Raw genomic sequence first — 19,522 nt, forward strand, 5'->3', positions numbered from 1 at the left:
GCTTTGGATAAAAGCGTCAGCTAAATGAAATGTAATGTAATGTAATGTTTCTGCCTGAGGACCAACAAACATGCTGTTATTGTCACAATGCTATTATTTTCAGCAATAAACCTGGCAGAATAATAAACTGAATTCCAAGTACTTGAGAATAGTAATCTGGAGATTCCATCTCCATAATCAAACAAAGTCATGAAAAAAGCCTCAAAAAACCTGCTTTCGGATAAATGTGAAAAGCTGTATCTGTTCCCTATGCCAATCACCAATTATTCCAACAGCGGATTGTGATACCTTCACCCCAGGCCAGTAGGGGCTGTAGGTTGTATCACTGCCTGTTGTTTTGGCTTTCACAATGTTTCTGACATCAACTACTGTTGTTGTCCTTGGCAGACAGGTTCCAGGTCTGCTGCTCAATGCACCAGTGCTATATTTTTATTCAGGACACGACAAATTGTTTCACTGACAATGCCAAATGTTTATAAATTTGCCCTCAGGTCTCAGCTTCCAAATGTTTTTGTTTTTTTAAAGATGGCTTCCATGACTTTATATTGGTTCCTCGTTTTTAATAACTACCTTGGCCAAAACCAACAGGAGACATGTTACGCTAGGTCATGTTCAAACAATCAATTTTAAAGGGATAGTTCACTCAAAATGAAAATTTACTCACTATCTACTCACCACTATCCCGATGGAGGGTTATCATCCAAGTGACGGTTAGCCCCGACATTCAAATTCAACTCGAAAACAATGTCATTGACACCGTGTTCTAATGAGTGAATTAAAATTTGTCTATGAACTATCGCTTTAAAAGAAGCACCTAGACAAGGTTAGTCCAAAATTTCTGCTGAGTTGTAAAACGCATGGGTTCAAATAAAACACATCTAATGACAAAATAAAATAGAAATTCTGAACTCGTATTCATCTTTTGCTCTTGAACTCAAGTATGTTCATTGTGCTACAACAACAAAGTAGTTGGCGTTGCCAAACGTTAGTTTTCGAGGGGTCTGTGAATACAATGAGCCATTTTCTACGGCACACTGGAGCTGGAACTCTTACCTCTTAACAAAAACTGTCAAACCCTCCCACACAGCAGCACAGTCAGTGAAGAGATGAATCCAGGCGAATCTTTTTCTGCTGCATTCGGGCAGTGTGAGCCAGATTTACATTCGGGCATTAGGAGGAGCATACACACCTAGACAGGCTGCATCTGCCGGATAGGGAGCATGCCGCTGATTCCACAGTGCAGTTGATGCGCTGCAGTCACTCTGATCTGCCCTGATCCCTCAGAGTCTCAACTCATCAACGCTTCGCTTGCTGAGAGCAAAACTTCTCAGGAAGCTTGCCTTATAACATCGTGTATCATATAATGAATCTGCCAGGTATGTTTGTGTGTTGTGAGTGTGATAATGGGGTTGAGGTATTAAAGGTCCCAAAGTCTGAGAGGTTGAGCGGTTGAATAGTTATTTCATTAATAAAGGTTAGAAACCTATAAGCAAATTATATATTTTGTTGATTTGTTAAGCAAAACACAAATCCTCCCCCCCAACCTTTACGCCCAGGGCACACCAGCTGCGTGTTTTGGTTGTCAATTGTTCACACCGGCTGCAGTTCTACTACCAGCACTATGGTTTTGCGTAGGGTTTTTGTCTTAAAAATTGCAGTAAAAAGTGTGAGTGTATGAGAGAGAGAGAGAATACTTCCCAGCAAACCCAAGTTTTTTACGTTAACTTTTAATACAACTACAGCCTCTGTATAAACAAAGTGGATTTAACAGTCAACCGAAAAGCTGGCATGCTTTTATTACTTAACGGGTAGGCAACAGGAAGTGACGCAAATATTTATGTTTGTGACATATCACAAACATAGATGCCTGTCTACCACAAGGCGTTACCAATGCTGCCCCCATGTAACATGAAGAACAATTACTGTGCATCGGTCAAGTCCAATAAAGATATTTTTGTTATCTAAACATTTGACCTTTTTTGTTTTTTTTGAAAATGTTCCACATGTAAACAGTGTTAAAAGTGAATGTGTATTAATTAAGCATCTGTCATATTTCCATCCTGTCAATGGATTTCCTCCAGAGATATTACATGACTTTTTTGAAGGTGTCATTCCACTTTGCGTCTAAATAATAGTTTTTTTAAAGGCTTCATTACTTTGGAAAGTCTGAGTAGCATTATATCTTAATTTCCCTACAATTACTCAGAAAGTGTGAAAAAACCAATGGCATTTTTTAAAGTAAGTTTTGAAAAGGGCAGTATAGTGGGCATGAACATTGGACTTGTTACGTTTCCTCCTTGTTATTGTTAAAAAAAATACCAGAGCAAGAACTTGCTTCCAAACCACCACTTTGTAGGACATAATCCTCATCTACTGCGCTGCTTCGGAAGTATGGACAATGAAGTTTGAGCCAAAGCATAGTGTTTTTCTTATACTGTATCCTACAGGGAGTCCAGAGTGCATCAACTTTTAGTAAGAGCGATCTGAGAAGCATATCCGAGTGGCCTTCCCCTTTTCCAGCCTTCTCCTATGATGTTGAATTGAAATTGTGCAAAGGCAAAGAGGAATTCAAAAAGACCAAGAAGGGTGTCAACATAACAAGAGACATGAAGATGGACATTTTGGACAAGATTTCTCAGGCAGTTCAGTTGCTTCTGCTCTCATCAGTAAACATTCCTGCCTTCAAGAACACAGCAATGGAATGGGGTATGATGGATGGGAAATGAGCATTAAACACAAAGTTAGTAAATATTGGACCAAGCTACGTTAGCTATCCCTGAAGAATATAAATGTTTTTCTGATGCTGTAGTGTGTTTGCTGCTCCTAGGCCTCAGTCAGCTCCAGATCCTTAGCTCCACCTCTGCAGTGGGTGGTGCCTCTGTACACTTGGAGCAATAATCAAACTGGAGAGTATAAAGCTGAGGAGTGTCTCTTCATACCCCATCTGCCTCCTGCTCTGCTTGCTGCTCGCGCTGCTGTTGTCGGCTGCCTTGATAAATCCACTGCCTGTGTGCATGTACTTGTTGAGCTGTTTGCCCCATCGTGCCAGGGAACTTGTTGTTATTCCTTGACTGCTATTGTTAGATGTGGGATTCGTTCAAAGACTTTTGGCCAGGAAGCTGTAGGGGAGAGTAGCCATTGTGTTTAAACACAGTTTTCTCCTGTTTAAGTGCTGCCAGGGAGGTTCAGCGTGGGAACCTTTATTTTTGTTACACAGAAGTATGTTTGGTTCTAGTTAGGTATGAGTTGTGTTTGTTCTTTTAGTTAGGCTCTGTCTGAAGTCGTTTTGCTTCCGTTGTTGGCAATAAACAACCTTAAATGAAATACTTGACTCCTGACATCTTTTAATCTGGAATTATGTAACTCCCCATAGATCAAATTGGGGAGGTAACACTACTTCAGGCAGGCTGAATAGAGGGTAGCATTAACCATAGAAAATGGAGAGACTATTAACATAATGCATATTTTGGATTGTGTTTAACATTTTTCAACAGAAAAACTAAAAGTTTTTCGGATCACCAAAAAAAAACAATAGACAGCTGCAGAGCTGCCATTCATCAAAATAGCCTGAGGCCAATAAAACTATCGGGCGATGAGGACAGCTTTTCTGGATTAAGAGGTGACATTTTAAAAATAATTTCATGATTCTTGACATTATGGACATATATGTATAACAAGTAATTTGGAGTAAGTGGGATTTTCTTCCTTAAATTATGCTGCACTAATCTGTATTTTGTATTAACAATGTGTTAGATATAAGGTGTTGCTTGTAATGACAAATCCTCGGAACACACCCACTGTTCAATAAAAGAAAGTGCACATGAAAATAATGAATTGATTATTCAAAGTTTTGCATGATGATTTACTGTTAATTTATCATTTAAGTAGTAATTAGAAATACAATAACTGCAAACTGTGCTCCTGCAGCTTTATTGTGCACAGTTCTATTTTATGCCCTGTAAGTGGCTTTGACGATCTATGGAAAGTAGCAAAAATCAATCTAATTAAATAGCTTGTAAACTAAAGTCAACGCATGCTGAGAAAGAGAAAAATTTGAAAAAAGAAAGAGAGATTGCCATAATGCAGGCTCGAATTTTGCGAGGCATTAATGAGACAGGCTGGACGACTACTAATGACCCCGACAGCTAGTGCAATTATCCACAGATTAAAACGCTATTACAATCACCACTGCTCTGTTTGCATGCATACACATGCATGCATGCACTAATGAGAGATCATGTCTCCCCTTATGACTACATTATTAATCACCATTTGACAAAGATGGGGAGCAGTGTCATGCTGAGGATGATGGCTATGCTTTATAATGATCAGTCAAAAGTGTCACCAAAGTTCTCAGTAATAGCTGCAGTGTCCTCCCAGCGTTGACAAAAATCTGACAGTATCCAGTCAAATGGCACAGTCACTCTCAGCCTGGTGCTCTTTTTCAAAATCCCATTACCAGAGTTGTACCCTTCTTTGATGCAATAATGCAATGCAATTTTCTATTAGGATCTGAGTCATACAACCGCTGGAGACATGAGACAGCCTTCAAAGATGCTGCCGACTGTCTCCTGCCATGACTGGAAACCAGGGTGGCATAAATATGCATGTGGACTCGAGAAAGTGAAGGCGATCCGAAGTCTCTGATACCTGAGCTCTTTCATTTGACCAGCAGAGGGCGACTCCACTGGATGCAAAAACAAGTGAGTTTCTACGAGAAAATGACCCTCTTATCACTTGATCTACATCGCCATTAAAACATGTTTGTAGTCTCGGTCTCTAGTTTGAAGTTTCCGCATATACAGCGTTATCCCATGGTATGCATTGAGGCGTGGATACCGTGTGATTGACAGGTCGAGGTGGGCATGCAGTGTCCTTGACACAATGCTAAAACAAGCCGTTCAACAACGGGGGACATCACAACTGGTTGTAACCTGATTTGCAGTAGTTTGCTTGTGCCTCAATAGTTATTCTCATTAACATTAAGTAGTTACTATGTTGAAAATAATCTGATCCTTACTTTTTATTGTATAGTATAAAAGTTAGTGCTGTCAGTTAAACGCGTTGTTAACAGCGTTAACGCAAACCCATTATAACACCGTCAATTTTTTTCTCGCGAGATTAACGCACAGCTAACAACTCTCACGCTTTCGACGTATGACACACACTTCTGGTTGGTGGTTGACTAAGTCACAATAATTTTTTAAAACATCATTGTATCAGGCCGTCATGAAGTACCAGGAGTGTGTGTGTCTCTGTTTGTGCTCCCAGATAGGCCACCGGTCCGTGGGCTCCGTCCCCCACCCCCGCTCACTCGCTCAGAGAGACACAGTGAGATCAGAGCTCGTTCACGTGAAACAGCCGCTAAGTGACTGACTGCTTCTTAACTATGAAAACAGTGAAAACAGTTTCTCTGGTCTCAGCTGATCAGCGCCTCAGCTTCCTGATCAGAGCAGAAGCTGCAGGTGGTTTCTACTGAGCTTCAGTATCTGTGTTCGCCTCCAGTCTGACATGCTCTCGCTTTGTGTTTTAATACTTCGCCAACTAAAATATATAGTTTTAAGCTATTAGGTTGCAGCTATATGTTATTATTTATTTCAAAATAGGGTACTTCTTATTTCATACATTTTCCACAAATATGGGGAGGACTCAAATAGCCCTACAAAGTTCTGTGTTTAATTTATTAAAAGTAGCCTGAAACTTGCCTGTGTATTTTGTTTGTTTGTCATTTTGTTGCTTGTCTGTTTGAGTAGCTGGCTGAAAGCAAAGAAGTAGTAGGCTTAACTTTTATTGGAAACCTAACTTTTTTTAACAAGACCATATTTAAGATATTCTTTAGATTGAAAAGTTCACTACAGTACCAGTTTCTACTTATCTCTTTGTGCTAAACAACTAATTAGGCAAAAATTATGGCCGTATTTATTGTCTTAAAGTCCAGCCATGTATTATAATTCTCTGCCTATGAGCCAATTTAAATTGAATTAAAATTAAATTAGTCTAATTGGTGTCCAAAGCCACATTATGCAGCTTTTCCGCCTTAAAACTGAATCCTGAAAAAAAAAAAAAAATGATGGTACCCTGACACAACAGAGACAATGGAGTCTTGTTCATTCAAATTTAACATTCCTCTTCTTTAACTACGAAGCTTAGGTGTCACACACTGAATGGCATACATTGAATCACACATGAAACCTTGTGAAATCATAAGTTAATGATCTTACTCAACATTGCCGTGGAAAAGGCAGTTAAAGCTCGAGAGAGAGTGGCAAAGGAGCCAGAGTTGTAGATGTGTTTCATCCACAGAGAGGAGAACCGCCGGAGGAGTGTGTCATCACAGCAGGAGACGAAGGAGTGGAGGAGAGTCGACTAGTTCAAATGGGACAACTCGAAAGAGAACCTGTAATTGGCCTCCATGAGCTACATATGTGCTCCGTCTATTTAGGGCAAACATTTGAGTCAGATTCCTACTTACTTAGCTCTTCAATGCTCTCCTGCATCCGTGGCACACCTTGACGGACTGCCAGGTAGGACCAGGAAGCAGAACACAAAACTTACACAAAACTATCACAGTGCTAACACTTTTATATCCATCCACTAATCCCCAATTGATCACTGCGCCTCTGGTTCTCCCTTTGATGCTGGAAAACAAACTATTATTTCCTTTTAAGATATTGTTTGAAGATGTTTTAGCTCAAAGACAGATTTCACAGAAAGCTGGTGTGGCGAAGACACTGGTTACAGTAGCAGCGCATATACAGTCAGCACATAAAGGACCAAACAGTTGGATGGTGATCAGATGGAAGAAAAAGACCAAAGGTGTTAAAGGTGTTATTTTCTAATCATTTTGTCATCTTTGTAGTATACAGTAATTACGGTTGACATTTCAAAAGCCTTAAGAAAAATGTAATTTGGATTATTTCTTCTCCACGGGTGCTCAACATGATCACAGCAGTAAGTCCTCACACTGGCTCCCTGTGTACCCTCATATCATTGGCAAAATTACATTTGCACCATCCACTCAATATGGTAAATAGTAAAAGGACAGCACGTGTACTATTATTCCTGTGCCTCAGTTGTAATTTGGGATGTGTTACCCAGGTTGAGGTGTACTGCCTAAGGACAACTCAAAAGGACAAACTAACCCTGCACATTGCTATTGGTGGAGGATCAAATCCTCCTGTCACTGTGTCTGCTTGTGTGCTTCACGCAAAAAATGTGTAAGAACAAAAACCCATTAAGTCCTTGAAACATTATACATGATAAGTTATGTGTATTTCATATTAATGGTGAAGATACATTGTAAATCTAAGTAGGACATAGGTAGAGCATGTGCCAAGGAAGTGGCTGCTGCAAGGATGCCTCAGGGGAAACTTCTAGAGATACAGGACTTTGTGGAATAAGAAAACAATACAAAAGCAATACAAAAATGGAATACATCCGAACCAATGCTAATGTAAGCACTGTAAATTATAGGTATTTGGGGTTAATGTGTCATGCAACTGCGGTAAGTTGATCTAAAGTCGTGTCCTTACTCAAGAGCTGCATCCTTCAAAGGCTGCATTTGAAAAACAGGTTGCATTGGTGGCGTGACTAGGCTGTCCCATTTAGGTGGTTCCTTTGTGGGCCCTTATAAGACTTCCACAGGAGGCAGCTTCTGAATTAGGACACAGCTTATGACTTATGCCCAATTAATTGTTTTATTTATAACAAAACAATATCCGCCCAGACAAGCAATTTACGGTATCAAAAATAATCTAAGTCCATACATACTTTTACACTAGACTTGCAAATGTCAGTGCAAACATGAGGCAGACTGTCTTCTCTGTGGTTTGGTGCTTAGTTGCAGGAAAAACTATGAACGAGGCCGAGAAATTGCCTCCATAAACTCAAATGACGTTAAAAACATAGACCTCACAGAGGTTAAATGCATGGGACTCCCCACAAGACTGTGGGAGCTAAGGAAGGCTCTTGGATAAGGTGAAGCGTCTCCTCACGTCGACCAGTAGCCCTCAATCGCAGCGTTCCTTTGATACATCAAAATGTGTGTTGCACCCGATCGGCTGTTTGAGACCAGATCTCTTTGTGAATTTAAACACTAAATATACACAGCATGCTCTTGCATGCAACAACAACATGCAGCTTGTAGCTTGAAGCTTCCAACTTTCTGGCCTTGAGTTTGATTGGCAGTAACAACAATCATCAGTGATTCTATCTCATCTTCAGCCATGACCTAACCTTAAACGCTGTAAAGGCAGAAGTTCATGCCTGTGAAGTAGACACGCAACATCAATGAGAATGTTTAATATTTCATTGCTCAGTGCTTGATTGTGTAAAGTCTAATCTGTGCTTATAGACAACTGAGCCGCATAGACAGACTGCTCTAACAGTCCAAATTGATGTAAATGAAAAAGCCCTATGAGAATAATTTATGAAGGGCTGGAAGTTTGGATTTTTATCTACTGCAGCAAATCAACAGCAAAGGTCAGGATAATTAATGTGGCGTCCAAGAACGTTTATTAAATCCACTTCAGAATTCTCAGGACTTTGTGATGTTGCTGCAGAAGCTAAAGTAAAAATAAAAGTAATTCAACTTAATCATATCAGGAGTATTAATCAGTTGCTGGGGTTTTTCAATTGGAGGCAGAATCTACAGGGTCACAGAATATGACTCAGGCTTAGAACTTCACAAATTATGGAAATATGCCACAGATTCTTACTTTAACTGATTTGACTATGGCTGTGTTAAACAAAGGTCTTGTTGCTCACTATACAGCTTTATAATGCTTATTGTGTGTAATTCCTTGTGGTTTTACTGACTTTGTCCTTCGACCAATTAGCTTCAATAGTAAATTATCTTGACATTAACCTCAGACGCACGCATGGACGCACGCACACACGAAAAACCTCACACGAAAACAATGCCCTGCTTCTAGCTAAGCCAGTGTGCAGGGTAATACAGGCTTACTAGCTACTGAAATCCATCCCTATACAGAAGTGATACAAATTTGATATTATATGAAACAGTTGCTCATAAGATTCTTTGTCTGTTTTTACTTCCATCTGTGCACTTTAGATTGATGTAATTATTTGTGTGTGTTGTCAAGAGCCAAGAAAACATGTGGAGCATGTTAATTTAGTTACATTTAAAAGAAAGACAAATGAGAACAGTTGAGACACAATATGTCCTGAATAACAGATACTCTCATATTTTTACTGATTGACTTCATTGAGTTGAGACATATATTCTAATTTTCTAGAAATCACCAAACAATTTAAAACCTCATTCCTTTTTGGGACACAAAAAAGAGAGTCCGAGCTCAACTGTTTCAGCTGTGAAGCGAATCAAAGACAGCACTCAGAGAACAGAAGGCAGGGAAACTATTGTGACTTTCAAAAGTTCAAGTGCGTCGTTCATATGCAGCAGAAAGGCAGAAGGAATCAGTTGATGCACTGAATGTGTGCAGACAGAGCTCCGCAATCATGCAGGAATTACAGGTGAATTAATCTTGCAAGGCGAAGATTAAGTTATGATTCATTAAAATGGGGGAGATTTTCTTTCACAACGCCGGTAGAACGATTCCAGGTTGAGCCATTTGGCTCTGCACAATATGTTATCAGTCAAAACATTAATCTCTGAAATGAGATGGGATTAGCATTTGAATTAGCCAAGAAGTAATGACTGATGGAGGAGAAAAGAACAGATGGAGAGGGAGGATTTAGAGAAACCAGATCGGATCTTAGAGGACAAAAACAAAAGGCAGAAAAAATGGAAAGCTGGAGCAGATATTGGAGAATGAAATAATAACGATTAGAGCAAGAGCACAACTGCCTTCCAGCCATGTAATTAATTCAAAACACAAATTAATAATATAATGTCATGTGCTGGTTTCTGACTTTCAGTGGGTTTGCACATTTATGCAACTCTATGCATATCTTTCAGAACATATATTCAAGTTTTTTATAACTATTCACCTGCATTAAAGAAATAGCTACAATCCATTGTTTTTATTCACAAAGTGTGCTTCATTCTCCAAGATCAAAGAGAAAACTGCTGCTGACTTTCATCTGTCATCTATTGGTTTATCTCGGCTCAATCTCTAAGCATCTGTCTTCATCTTCCCCTGACAGTCTGTGGCGGTTTGAAGAAAAAACTCCAGCAAACCCCTCAGTAACGCTGTCGCACCCAAACAACAGGTTATCTATATCAAAGCAAGTTAATGTCCACATTGCAGTAATTTTGCCATGGCCAGGGAGATGTAAAAATAATTAAATAAGGCCTCTTACTTTTTACTGGGGGTCCATTTCTTTTTTATAGCTGCTCATATGTTGCCAAAACATTTGAACATGTGAAAATAACCCGGGAAAAAAATCTAGAGCAGGGATTATTCAATCAAATTCATAGAGGTCCAGATAGAGAAAAATACCTCTATGAACATCTTAATGACTAATTTGTGTTTTTTGTTTAAGTGCAATATATATTGATCATTGGATGTATTAAAGTCGGTAGAATGCAGTACTATTCAAACATTTGTTTGGAGTTTCACATTGATTTGTTAACATGAGGAGTATTAACGTAAATATGTGCCCAGACAAGCTTATAGAACAAAGAACAGATATCACAACAGACACTTGTGTAATGTCATTCTCTACCCAGGATTTTTACTTCACTAAATCTTTCAATTGATAGGAGTGTTGCCTGTTGTATAAATGATTAAAATCCTGTATATATATCTATATATCTATATATATATAGATATATAATAATAATGAATTGATTACAATAGCATATATTATTGTCATATTTAATAAGCAGAAACTAGATTCCGATTTTTCAAAATGTTATGTAAATCATCCCAACCAACACTAAACTATAGGATAACCATAGAATGTATTACAATGTTGAATGGTCAAAGGTCCGATATATTCTCCAAGTTTCTAATAAGCAGAGGCAATTCACATCCATTTCACTCCCACACTGCAGAGAATAATAACAACATTGTACACTGTACCTACAGGGATTTATGGGGTATTGATCGAGAGCAATGACTCATGATTGCTCCACCAAGTAGCTTTCGAAACTCAATTTCTGGCCCATATTCTGTTTTTGAACAGAAATTTCTGTGAGCTGCAGGAATTTTTAACAGCTCAGTGATGGGGAACTGTGCTACAAGCGACTGGCTTCAAAAGACATTTTGTTCTGAAGCCAACAAAGCAAGTCATGGCCCGAGCAGCAGCTCAGAGGACTGCAGTCTTAAATTTCCTGGTTCTAGACTCCCAGCTTCATCCGGTAAAGAGAGCGAATAAAGGTCTAGAGGCCAAAAAGTTACTTTGGTTGCTAATGCTCGGGAATGGAAAGAGTCTTCCTGTGAGATACAGAGAGTATGGATGAGCACAGTATAAGCTCTAAAGCAAAAGTGAGAGTTAAGTTGTATTGTTAAGGCACTGCAGTGTAAATGCAGAACATGTTGTATATTTATATGAAATATAAATCCAAGCCATCAGCTCTGACTTGTTTATAAAGTGCTAGAAGTGAGAGTTCGAGTTGGACTGGACTTGAATCTGAAGTGAAGGTGAACTCAGCGGTGCAGGTATGAAATTATCGGCCCCCACCCTTCACTGAGCATGTCTAATAGACTGTGTCCGACAGTGAGAAGTGGAAAAAACATTCCATCTCAGGACATGTGTGACACTTTTTTTGTTATTGCATTCTGCCTTCACTGGATACATCACACTGTAGACATGCATACAGAATATATGGGAGGAGAGTCAGTGGGACATCCCAAGGCAGAATCAGTCAGGGATGAGCCTATGATTGGTATGCAAATCTAATGCCTGAGAATTTCTCTCTACACATGTGTGAGCTGTGCCCTGGAGGACCAAAAGCCAAAAGAGTAAAATGTTTGTAATAACCATTAGGGTTGTTTACCGTTCACAATTGAATCAATCGAGTATCAGTAACGGAACTTGTAATACACTATTGGTACCCAATGGTTATTTTATTTGGTACTTTACTCTCTATAATACTAGAAAATGGAATTGCGGTATGTGCGTTTAAGTAGTTTGCAAACCGCTGTTAAAGTAGGTGAAGAAGCAAACCAACAGTCAACGTTTTCTTTAGCCATAACTTATCCACCTGCTGAATTAATTACCTGAGCTCAACGTCGATAGAGCTGACGATGCTTCACATAAAAGGTTGTCGTACATGGCAGGTTCAACTTAAACTGCTCCTGAGACCTGCGGCTGCAGGCTACTAAATACAATACATTTTTCAGCTCCAAGATATATTTGAATTTGACCAAGAGTCTCATCAGGTCCGATGTGTTGTTACGGGCTTCTTTGCAGTTTTGCATCACTGCAGACAGCATCGTTTCTGTTGACTTTAAAAATGTCTAATCTGGGGGGGGCGCGGCGGAGTTCTGAAGTACAGCTGGCAGGTCAGGGGGGAGATGGGCGCAAACCTAGCGTCTAAACTGAGAAGTACAATACAGTGGTCCATAGTCCATTACATAACATTTCATTTTGCTGACGCTTTTATCCAAAGCGATTTATAATAAGTCTATTCAAGGGTACCCGAGGGTTCAAACCCAGAACAGCAAGAATCAAGAACGTGCAATGTCTTCAAATATATAGCGAGACTACAAAGTGTTGTAAGTAAGTGCCATTTAATTGCTACTAAATTGTTAGGTTCAATATTTTTTTTTTTTTTTTTATTTAAATTTTTTTTGAGGCGGGCCAATTTAACCCTTACCCTAACCCTTGCCGATGTAACGTACAGATGGGGGCTCAGATTTCCCATTTGCTGCAAGGTTTTAGTTTGTGTATGTGCATGATCAGGAGTCAACCTTTACTTATTACACCAATTGTCTTCCACCTAAACGCCCCTTTAAGCTTTGCTACACTGTTGGTACAGTATAGGAATGTTAATGGCTTAATACATTTGGCATTATGACTTTTAAACTTTAGAGAAACATTACATTTTATAACATGGTTCACTTCCCCCTCACTACACTGCAAATGACAAAAAAAGCAGATATGGAGAGACACACACACACACACACACACACACACACACACACACACACACACACACACACACACACACACACACACACACACACACACACACACACACACACACACACACACACACACACACTATCAGAAGAGGCAGGTTTATTGAGTCAAAGTGGCTACTACATTATCAGACATTCCACTGCCGTCTGTCATGGCAGCTGCTCCCTCCTCTTGAGGTGAGTGTGATGGAGTCATGACACTAAAGGTGGGCAATTTAACCCGGTTTAATCTCTGCTCCTCACCATCTTCCTTCGTATATGTCAGTCCTGCCTGATAAGCAGCGGGAAGCTTGTGAACCAAGAAAATGTCAAGGGTTCAAACCTGCTGAGCAACAGAAAAACCAACGGGAGGAACAAACAGAACGATGCAGCATGAGGCAAGTGGGATATAATAAGAATTACACAAGCTTCATTAAAAACATATAGTTTTTGTCCATTTTCTTCAAAAAAACCAACCCAAATCTCAGCAAACTGTTCTTACAACTTACATTTCTAACCCTCTGGCAAACACTGCACTGTTATTCTCATCTCAGTGAGGACCAGTGTTGCCATAGTTACTTTGACAAAGTAACTATGGCAACACTGTTACTTTACTGTCACTGTTACTTTACAAGTTACTTGATTTTAAAAGTAACTAAGTTAGATTACAAGTTACTTTATTAGTTACATTCAGCAGCTGCCGACAACACCCCCACCGCCTCAACATAAAAATGACAACCGGTTTGGCCAACACTCACTTTATTAGAAATTCTGCTATTTCTTAAATATGTTACAGACACTCATCTATTTTCAGCAGAACATGTTAATCTTGTTGGTTTTTGATGAGATTGGTTAAATACTGTTGAAGTGGGAATAGAGTACAACACATCTATCTGTTGTTGCAGTGCTACAAATAATCTCAGTGCTAAATGCAAATAACTCTAAATCAATTCTTAATGACGAGCCAGCAAGAGCAGCATTGATTCTTCACACACACGATCCTGTGGGTCATGAGAGGACAAACCAACCTTATGAAATATCCTTTGATCATAATAACCTCAGACCTGATTTCTCACTTAACCAGCTGTAAATAAATCATCTTCAATGGATTATCAGCCTCTGTCAAACTCACACAATCAGGAAATAGGCAGTGAGGTTGAGCTAGTGTAGGAGTGTGTGTTTTTCCAGCTTACCGAGGCCGTGAACTTATCCCATTATGTCATCCTCCAGCGCCGTTAATGAGCTCCAGGCCCTGACTCACTCTATTTCCAAGGCCCCTTTAGACACAAACCTCATAAAGTAAAACACACAGACAAGTGATTCTGAGGAGAGGTTTTATGAGTTTGTCGTAGGGAATCTTCAGATCATTCAGTTGTAGATAAGTGCTGGTATCTGATTCAAGAAATCAGTTTATTGTGAAATACCCTTAAAAGCCAAAGTAATGAACAACAATATGAATAGAGTTGCAAGCTATTCACACATCCAGAAAATAAAGCATCAAGCTGGGGTGGTGCATGTGCTTTACTTCAGCCGAGTTGTGCGTTACATCGTATTCATTTATTCATTCTAACCAGACTGCAACATTTCCATTCCCATATTTTACCCCCTTTCATTTACGATATGCAAATATCATTATAAAATAAATATTAGGGCTTGGTTCTGGGCTGAATGTTACTGAAAATATTACAAAAGGAATTCATCAGAAATGCACCACCGGTAGGTCTTACAAGACATCAATTTATTTCCTTTGTTACATTACATTACATGTCATTTAGCTGACGCTTTTATCCAAAGCGACTTACATTTTTAGAACACCCAGCATTTATGAGGGGCCATTTAGGGGTTCAGTATCTTACCAAGGACACTTAGGCATGCAGATGGGATAGAGTGGGATTCGAACCGGCAACCTTCTTGTTGCAGAGCACCAGCTCTATCCCCTAGGCCCGCTCTCCCCTATGTCATCCCTTTTCTTTCAGACTGTTCTATCCCGTGGGGACTGGTCTTTTATTTCCGCTTTTATTGCTCCAGAAAGATTACAAGAAATGTTGACTGATCAATTTCTTGAGGCAAAATTATTCATGGCACTTCAAAGTCACTATTTTATAGGATCACATTACCTGATCATAGAAAAAACACAAATACAAAATGTCTTGCAGTTTTCAAGTCCTTTTAGTACAAATTACTGGGTGGTAGATGAAATCATAATGTAAGTTATATAAAAGTTACTTTATGGTGATGACATAATTGTGCAGATCACAACTCAGCATCTTAGACTGTTTGAGTTCACTCTCCCCTCCTTTATCAACGTCATTTCTAGCAGACAGCGGTTTTCACTGAAAAGGCTCTGATGGATTCAGCTACCAAGTAGAAAACAGTAGTCAGACAAAGATGGGAGCAAGTTGGTGAACATTAAGTAAATTATGGTGGAGACCAAAACTGAACTGAAAGGAGAGTTAATTTTGGAAATCTTTTCATCAGGTGAGGTCACAGATGCCTTCAGACATGCAATAAAGTACAGACATTTACAAGAAATGTTCAGTTAGTCGTAATTGTTCCTGAACACAATATTATTTGTATATCATACACATACCTGTCAAGACTGATTGGGTAAATAAATAATCAGAGTGTACACAGATCACTGAGCATTATCCCTTTTCCAGACAAAGAAAGAAAAATCTTACACCTACCACAATTTATTAAGGCTGCAATGCATTTTGGTCTGATGAGGACACTACTGGGGGATACATTGGCATCTTTGGCTGTTGAATGTTGAATGTAAAATCTCTGCTTGATTACAGAGCATCGATACAAAATGGTTTGTCTGGAAAAAACCCCCTGCTCTTTGTTATTGCAGCACACCACCAAAGCTTGACATTTACTGCCGATGTTTGAAATCAATAAACACTGTTCTGCTGCTGCATTTCAACTGCTGGATATATCCCAAAGTGTAACAATGTCTGATTCTGGTCCATTATAGCCTGCAATAACAAAACTAAACCAAGAAACACAGGGCAAATAATTTCATCACATCACATCACCATTTACTGCTTCATAAAATTGTTTATGGGGAGGATTTTTTTTCACTTCATGCAACATAAATCTCGTTTAACAGGTCAACAATAATAGGAATAATGATGATGATACTAGAGCAACAGGAAAATTAAATGAGGTATAGAAATAATCTTCCCATTGCCAAATTTTGTGTCTTTCTTCCAGTCTTTTAAAAAAATGTGTAGCTTTCCTCATGATCTCCTCTGACCTCGTCCACACTAACAGATAGAATGGAAAGGAGAATGTCCTCTCTAAACTCACTTTCTGAGAGAGTGAGAGTGAGATGAGAGCATGTGGTCAAGTTGTGTGAACAGTTCTGCAAGGTAACAGAAAGATGGATGCAAATATCATAATTTTGTCTAAATTTGAACGGAAATAATGTAATAATAATGAAGGAAATGCAAAACTAGAGAGAGAGAGAGAGAGAGAAAGAATATCATAGTGAGGTGATGACCATTGCCTGCTCGCTGCCGTGCTTTGAGTTCCTTTTTTTCGGACCCGAGAATCTTTTTCCTTGTGCCTTGAGTCCTTTAAAGGCAGTGTGGCAAACTCAAAGCCGTCTGCCATATGCCTTTTACTCAGTGGCTTCCATTTAGCTCATCAATCATAAAGGTCTGATCTCTGCAGAGATGCTCACCCTTCTCCCATCTTAGCAGAGGGGTGTCATGTTAAAGGCTCTTGGTACTGTAATGGAAATTTACTTAATAACTTCTTAATTTACTAAATAATTAGGTAGTTTTTCCTTACAGGATACATTTCCAGGATAAAGCTAGTCTAGGGCTGCACAATTAATATAATTCTAATCACGGTCAAGATTTTGGCTGCCACAATTAAATGAGCATGATCGTCAGCGAAATTGACGTTTAAAATGCGTGCTCTGCTGAGTATCAAATCAATCGCTTTCTCAACTAAAAGTCAGCCAACCACCAGAGGGAGAACGAGATGGGAGGTGTCATAAACGCACCCTGCAGCGGCAGCCTCAAAAACTGTTTAAAGGCTTCAAAGGCAAATGCCTTTACATATCAGTGGCAGTTTCTGTTGAGCTACAGTTGGATTTTAGAATGCCCTTACTTTGAAACTAACCATGTGCTAACGCTAGCTGACCTAAAGCAAATATGTGGTGAACGATAATGGCAGACTCTTGGAACACTGATACTGGAGAAGCTGTGTATCGGTCCTGGGATGCTGTGAAAAACTTGAGAGTAAAGTAAGTACTTGAAGGTTACATTAGCATATCTCTAAAACTGCGGGCTCAGGTTAAGTTTTTCAACACGTTGTCTGTTTTATTCCCCAACTCAGAGTGCGTATAGAGAGGGTGACCTCCACAGCAGTACTCTGCCAGCCCCTTAAGCAGGAAGTTCTGTCCCAGCAAGACAGAGGATCCATTGAACTGGAAACCCTCACCTTACAATGCCAGACAGGTGATAATGAGGAGGAGCTGGAGTTGGGCTGGCAGGAGAAACTCTACAGTGAGTATGAGATGGAGCTGTTCAAGAACAAGGCAGCATGTCTGACTCCTCTGGACCGGCAGTACCACAGAGAAGTCAAGGCCCTGAGGCGGGCAAAGGGCCGACAAAATCACAGGCTCTTCACACACACTGATCATGACCGCTACACCAGCTGCCTTCCACTCCACCAGATGCAGAACTCCAGTGATATATTGACCACAACCAAATCAGGCCCCACTTCCCTGGCAGAAAGGATGGCCACAATAAAACACAGATGGCAAAACAGACGCACAAAGGACTCTGGTATCCCCAAGTCAAAAATCATCAACTGGGATCCCTCAGAGGAGTTTTTGAAGAACAGTCATGTGGTGAGTAAGGCTATGCAGACCATGCACATCATGGGAGACCTGGGCCCCCCTGGAAGACTGGGTCACAAAGAGAATGAATATTTGCTCTGCACAATAAAAACAGATGGCAGTGGAACAGTCGTCATAAAACCAGACTTCAACAAAGGTAGAGAGCCCTACAGGATTGTGACAGAGGGGGAAAAGAGAGAAGTTTGGCGACTTACTGTGGAGAATGTATCCACAGCAATGAAACCAGAGGAAAAAGAACGGGAGCAGAACACGTACAAAAATCTGTATGTTAGGCACAAGGATTACCTAAATAGCCTTGTTGGACAGGACTTTGAAATGCCTCCTTTAGGTATTCTGCGTTACTTTATGAATGGAGAAATAGTCTCAGCCCAAGGTTTTGAATATGATAACTTATACATCAACTTCTTCATGGAGTTGCCCAACAATTGGTCCAGCTTGCCTTCCCAGTCTCTCTCCAGGGTTACCCAGACCTGCCAAACTAAAACACAAGGGAAGGAAAATTTAGCTTTCTTCAGTCACCCCTTCAGCTTTGAAGCTTTCTACTTGAGTGAAAAAGAGAGTGAAAAAACAGTTCCACAGTTGCCAGTGCTCTACTTTAAGGTCCTTTCTCTGGACTCCTGGACGTGCCATCGAACTGAAGGCTGTGGTTATGTTCTATTTCCTGCCATCCCTGGTAATCACAAAGTAACATGCCATACATGGAGACCCCTTCAGACGGGGAAAGTCTCTGCTCTGAGACGATTCTTTATTGGAGGTTCTCCAGAGCTTGAAGACCAAAGCTCTGTCCGAATACCAGGGACTTTCAAGGGAGAAAGGCTGAGTCGCATTGGCTTTCCCACTGAAACCACAGGAAGTGTCACCTTTAATCTGAACTGCATCCAGCAAGCCACGTCATTTGTTGATGCAGCCTTGTTGAAGGAGAGTAGGCAGAAAGGTTTTGGCCAGTTGGGAGAATTTTGTCAGCAAAGAGCTGTCAGCACCATTCTGGAAGCCTTTCACAGAGCCAGAAGAAAGATGCAAGCTGCCAGAGAAAGCTTTCACAAAGGGTTAAACAGCACCACTTGCAAGATATAAATTGAATCTTCTACCAGCCCGATCCAGCATAGGACGTGTCCGGACCAAGACGATGAAAAAAGGCCGCCAGGGAAACAACTACAACTGGCTTGGTACTGACTTCCACACCACACCATTGGGCACCAATTTGGCAATAGACCATACCACCGGGGTCTGAGTCAGAAATTTTTTTGTTGTGACAACAAAGGAATATTAATTAATCCATATTTGCTGACTATATTTTGCAATTTTACCCTCAGGTGTGCATAAACTACAGGCTATAAACTTCTTTAAAGAAACGTGAAATTATTATCGGTACAAATGTTGTCATGACATCATTTTAATCTGTTTCACTCATGTCAAACAAGACTCAAGTCATCTCTTGTTCTATCACTTTTTTTGTGGAAATTCTGTGGATTACTACTAATTCTGTCTTTGTGAGAAAACCTTAGTAGCCCTGATTGACCATGCTTTTTAAATTTCATAGAATGAAAAGTTATAAACTACAAGTATCAAGTTTAAAGTGCAAGGAGAAGATAAT

General features: G+C 39.9%; 2 protein-coding genes across 2 annotated transcripts in view; one reads left to right on the plus strand and one right to left on the minus strand.

The window, feature by feature from the left end:
• The window catches only part of asic2 (acid-sensing (proton-gated) ion channel 2), a 355,981-nt gene that overhangs the window by 250,102 nt on the left and 86,357 nt on the right, over positions 1-19,522 (minus strand). The window lies entirely within an intron of this gene.
• On the plus strand, positions 17,234-19,002 carry LOC133971546 (tectonic-like complex member MKS1). Its single transcript, XM_062408954.1, has 2 exons — positions 17,234-17,310; positions 17,403-19,002. The coding sequence occupies exons 1-2, from the start codon at positions 17,234-17,236 to the stop codon at positions 19,000-19,002; spliced, it is 1,677 nt and encodes a 558-aa protein (XP_062264938.1).

Source organism: Platichthys flesus, chromosome 16 (assembly GCF_949316205.1).
Source record: "Platichthys flesus chromosome 16, fPlaFle2.1, whole genome shotgun sequence".
NCBI lineage: Eukaryota > Metazoa > Chordata > Actinopteri > Pleuronectiformes > Pleuronectidae > Platichthys > Platichthys flesus.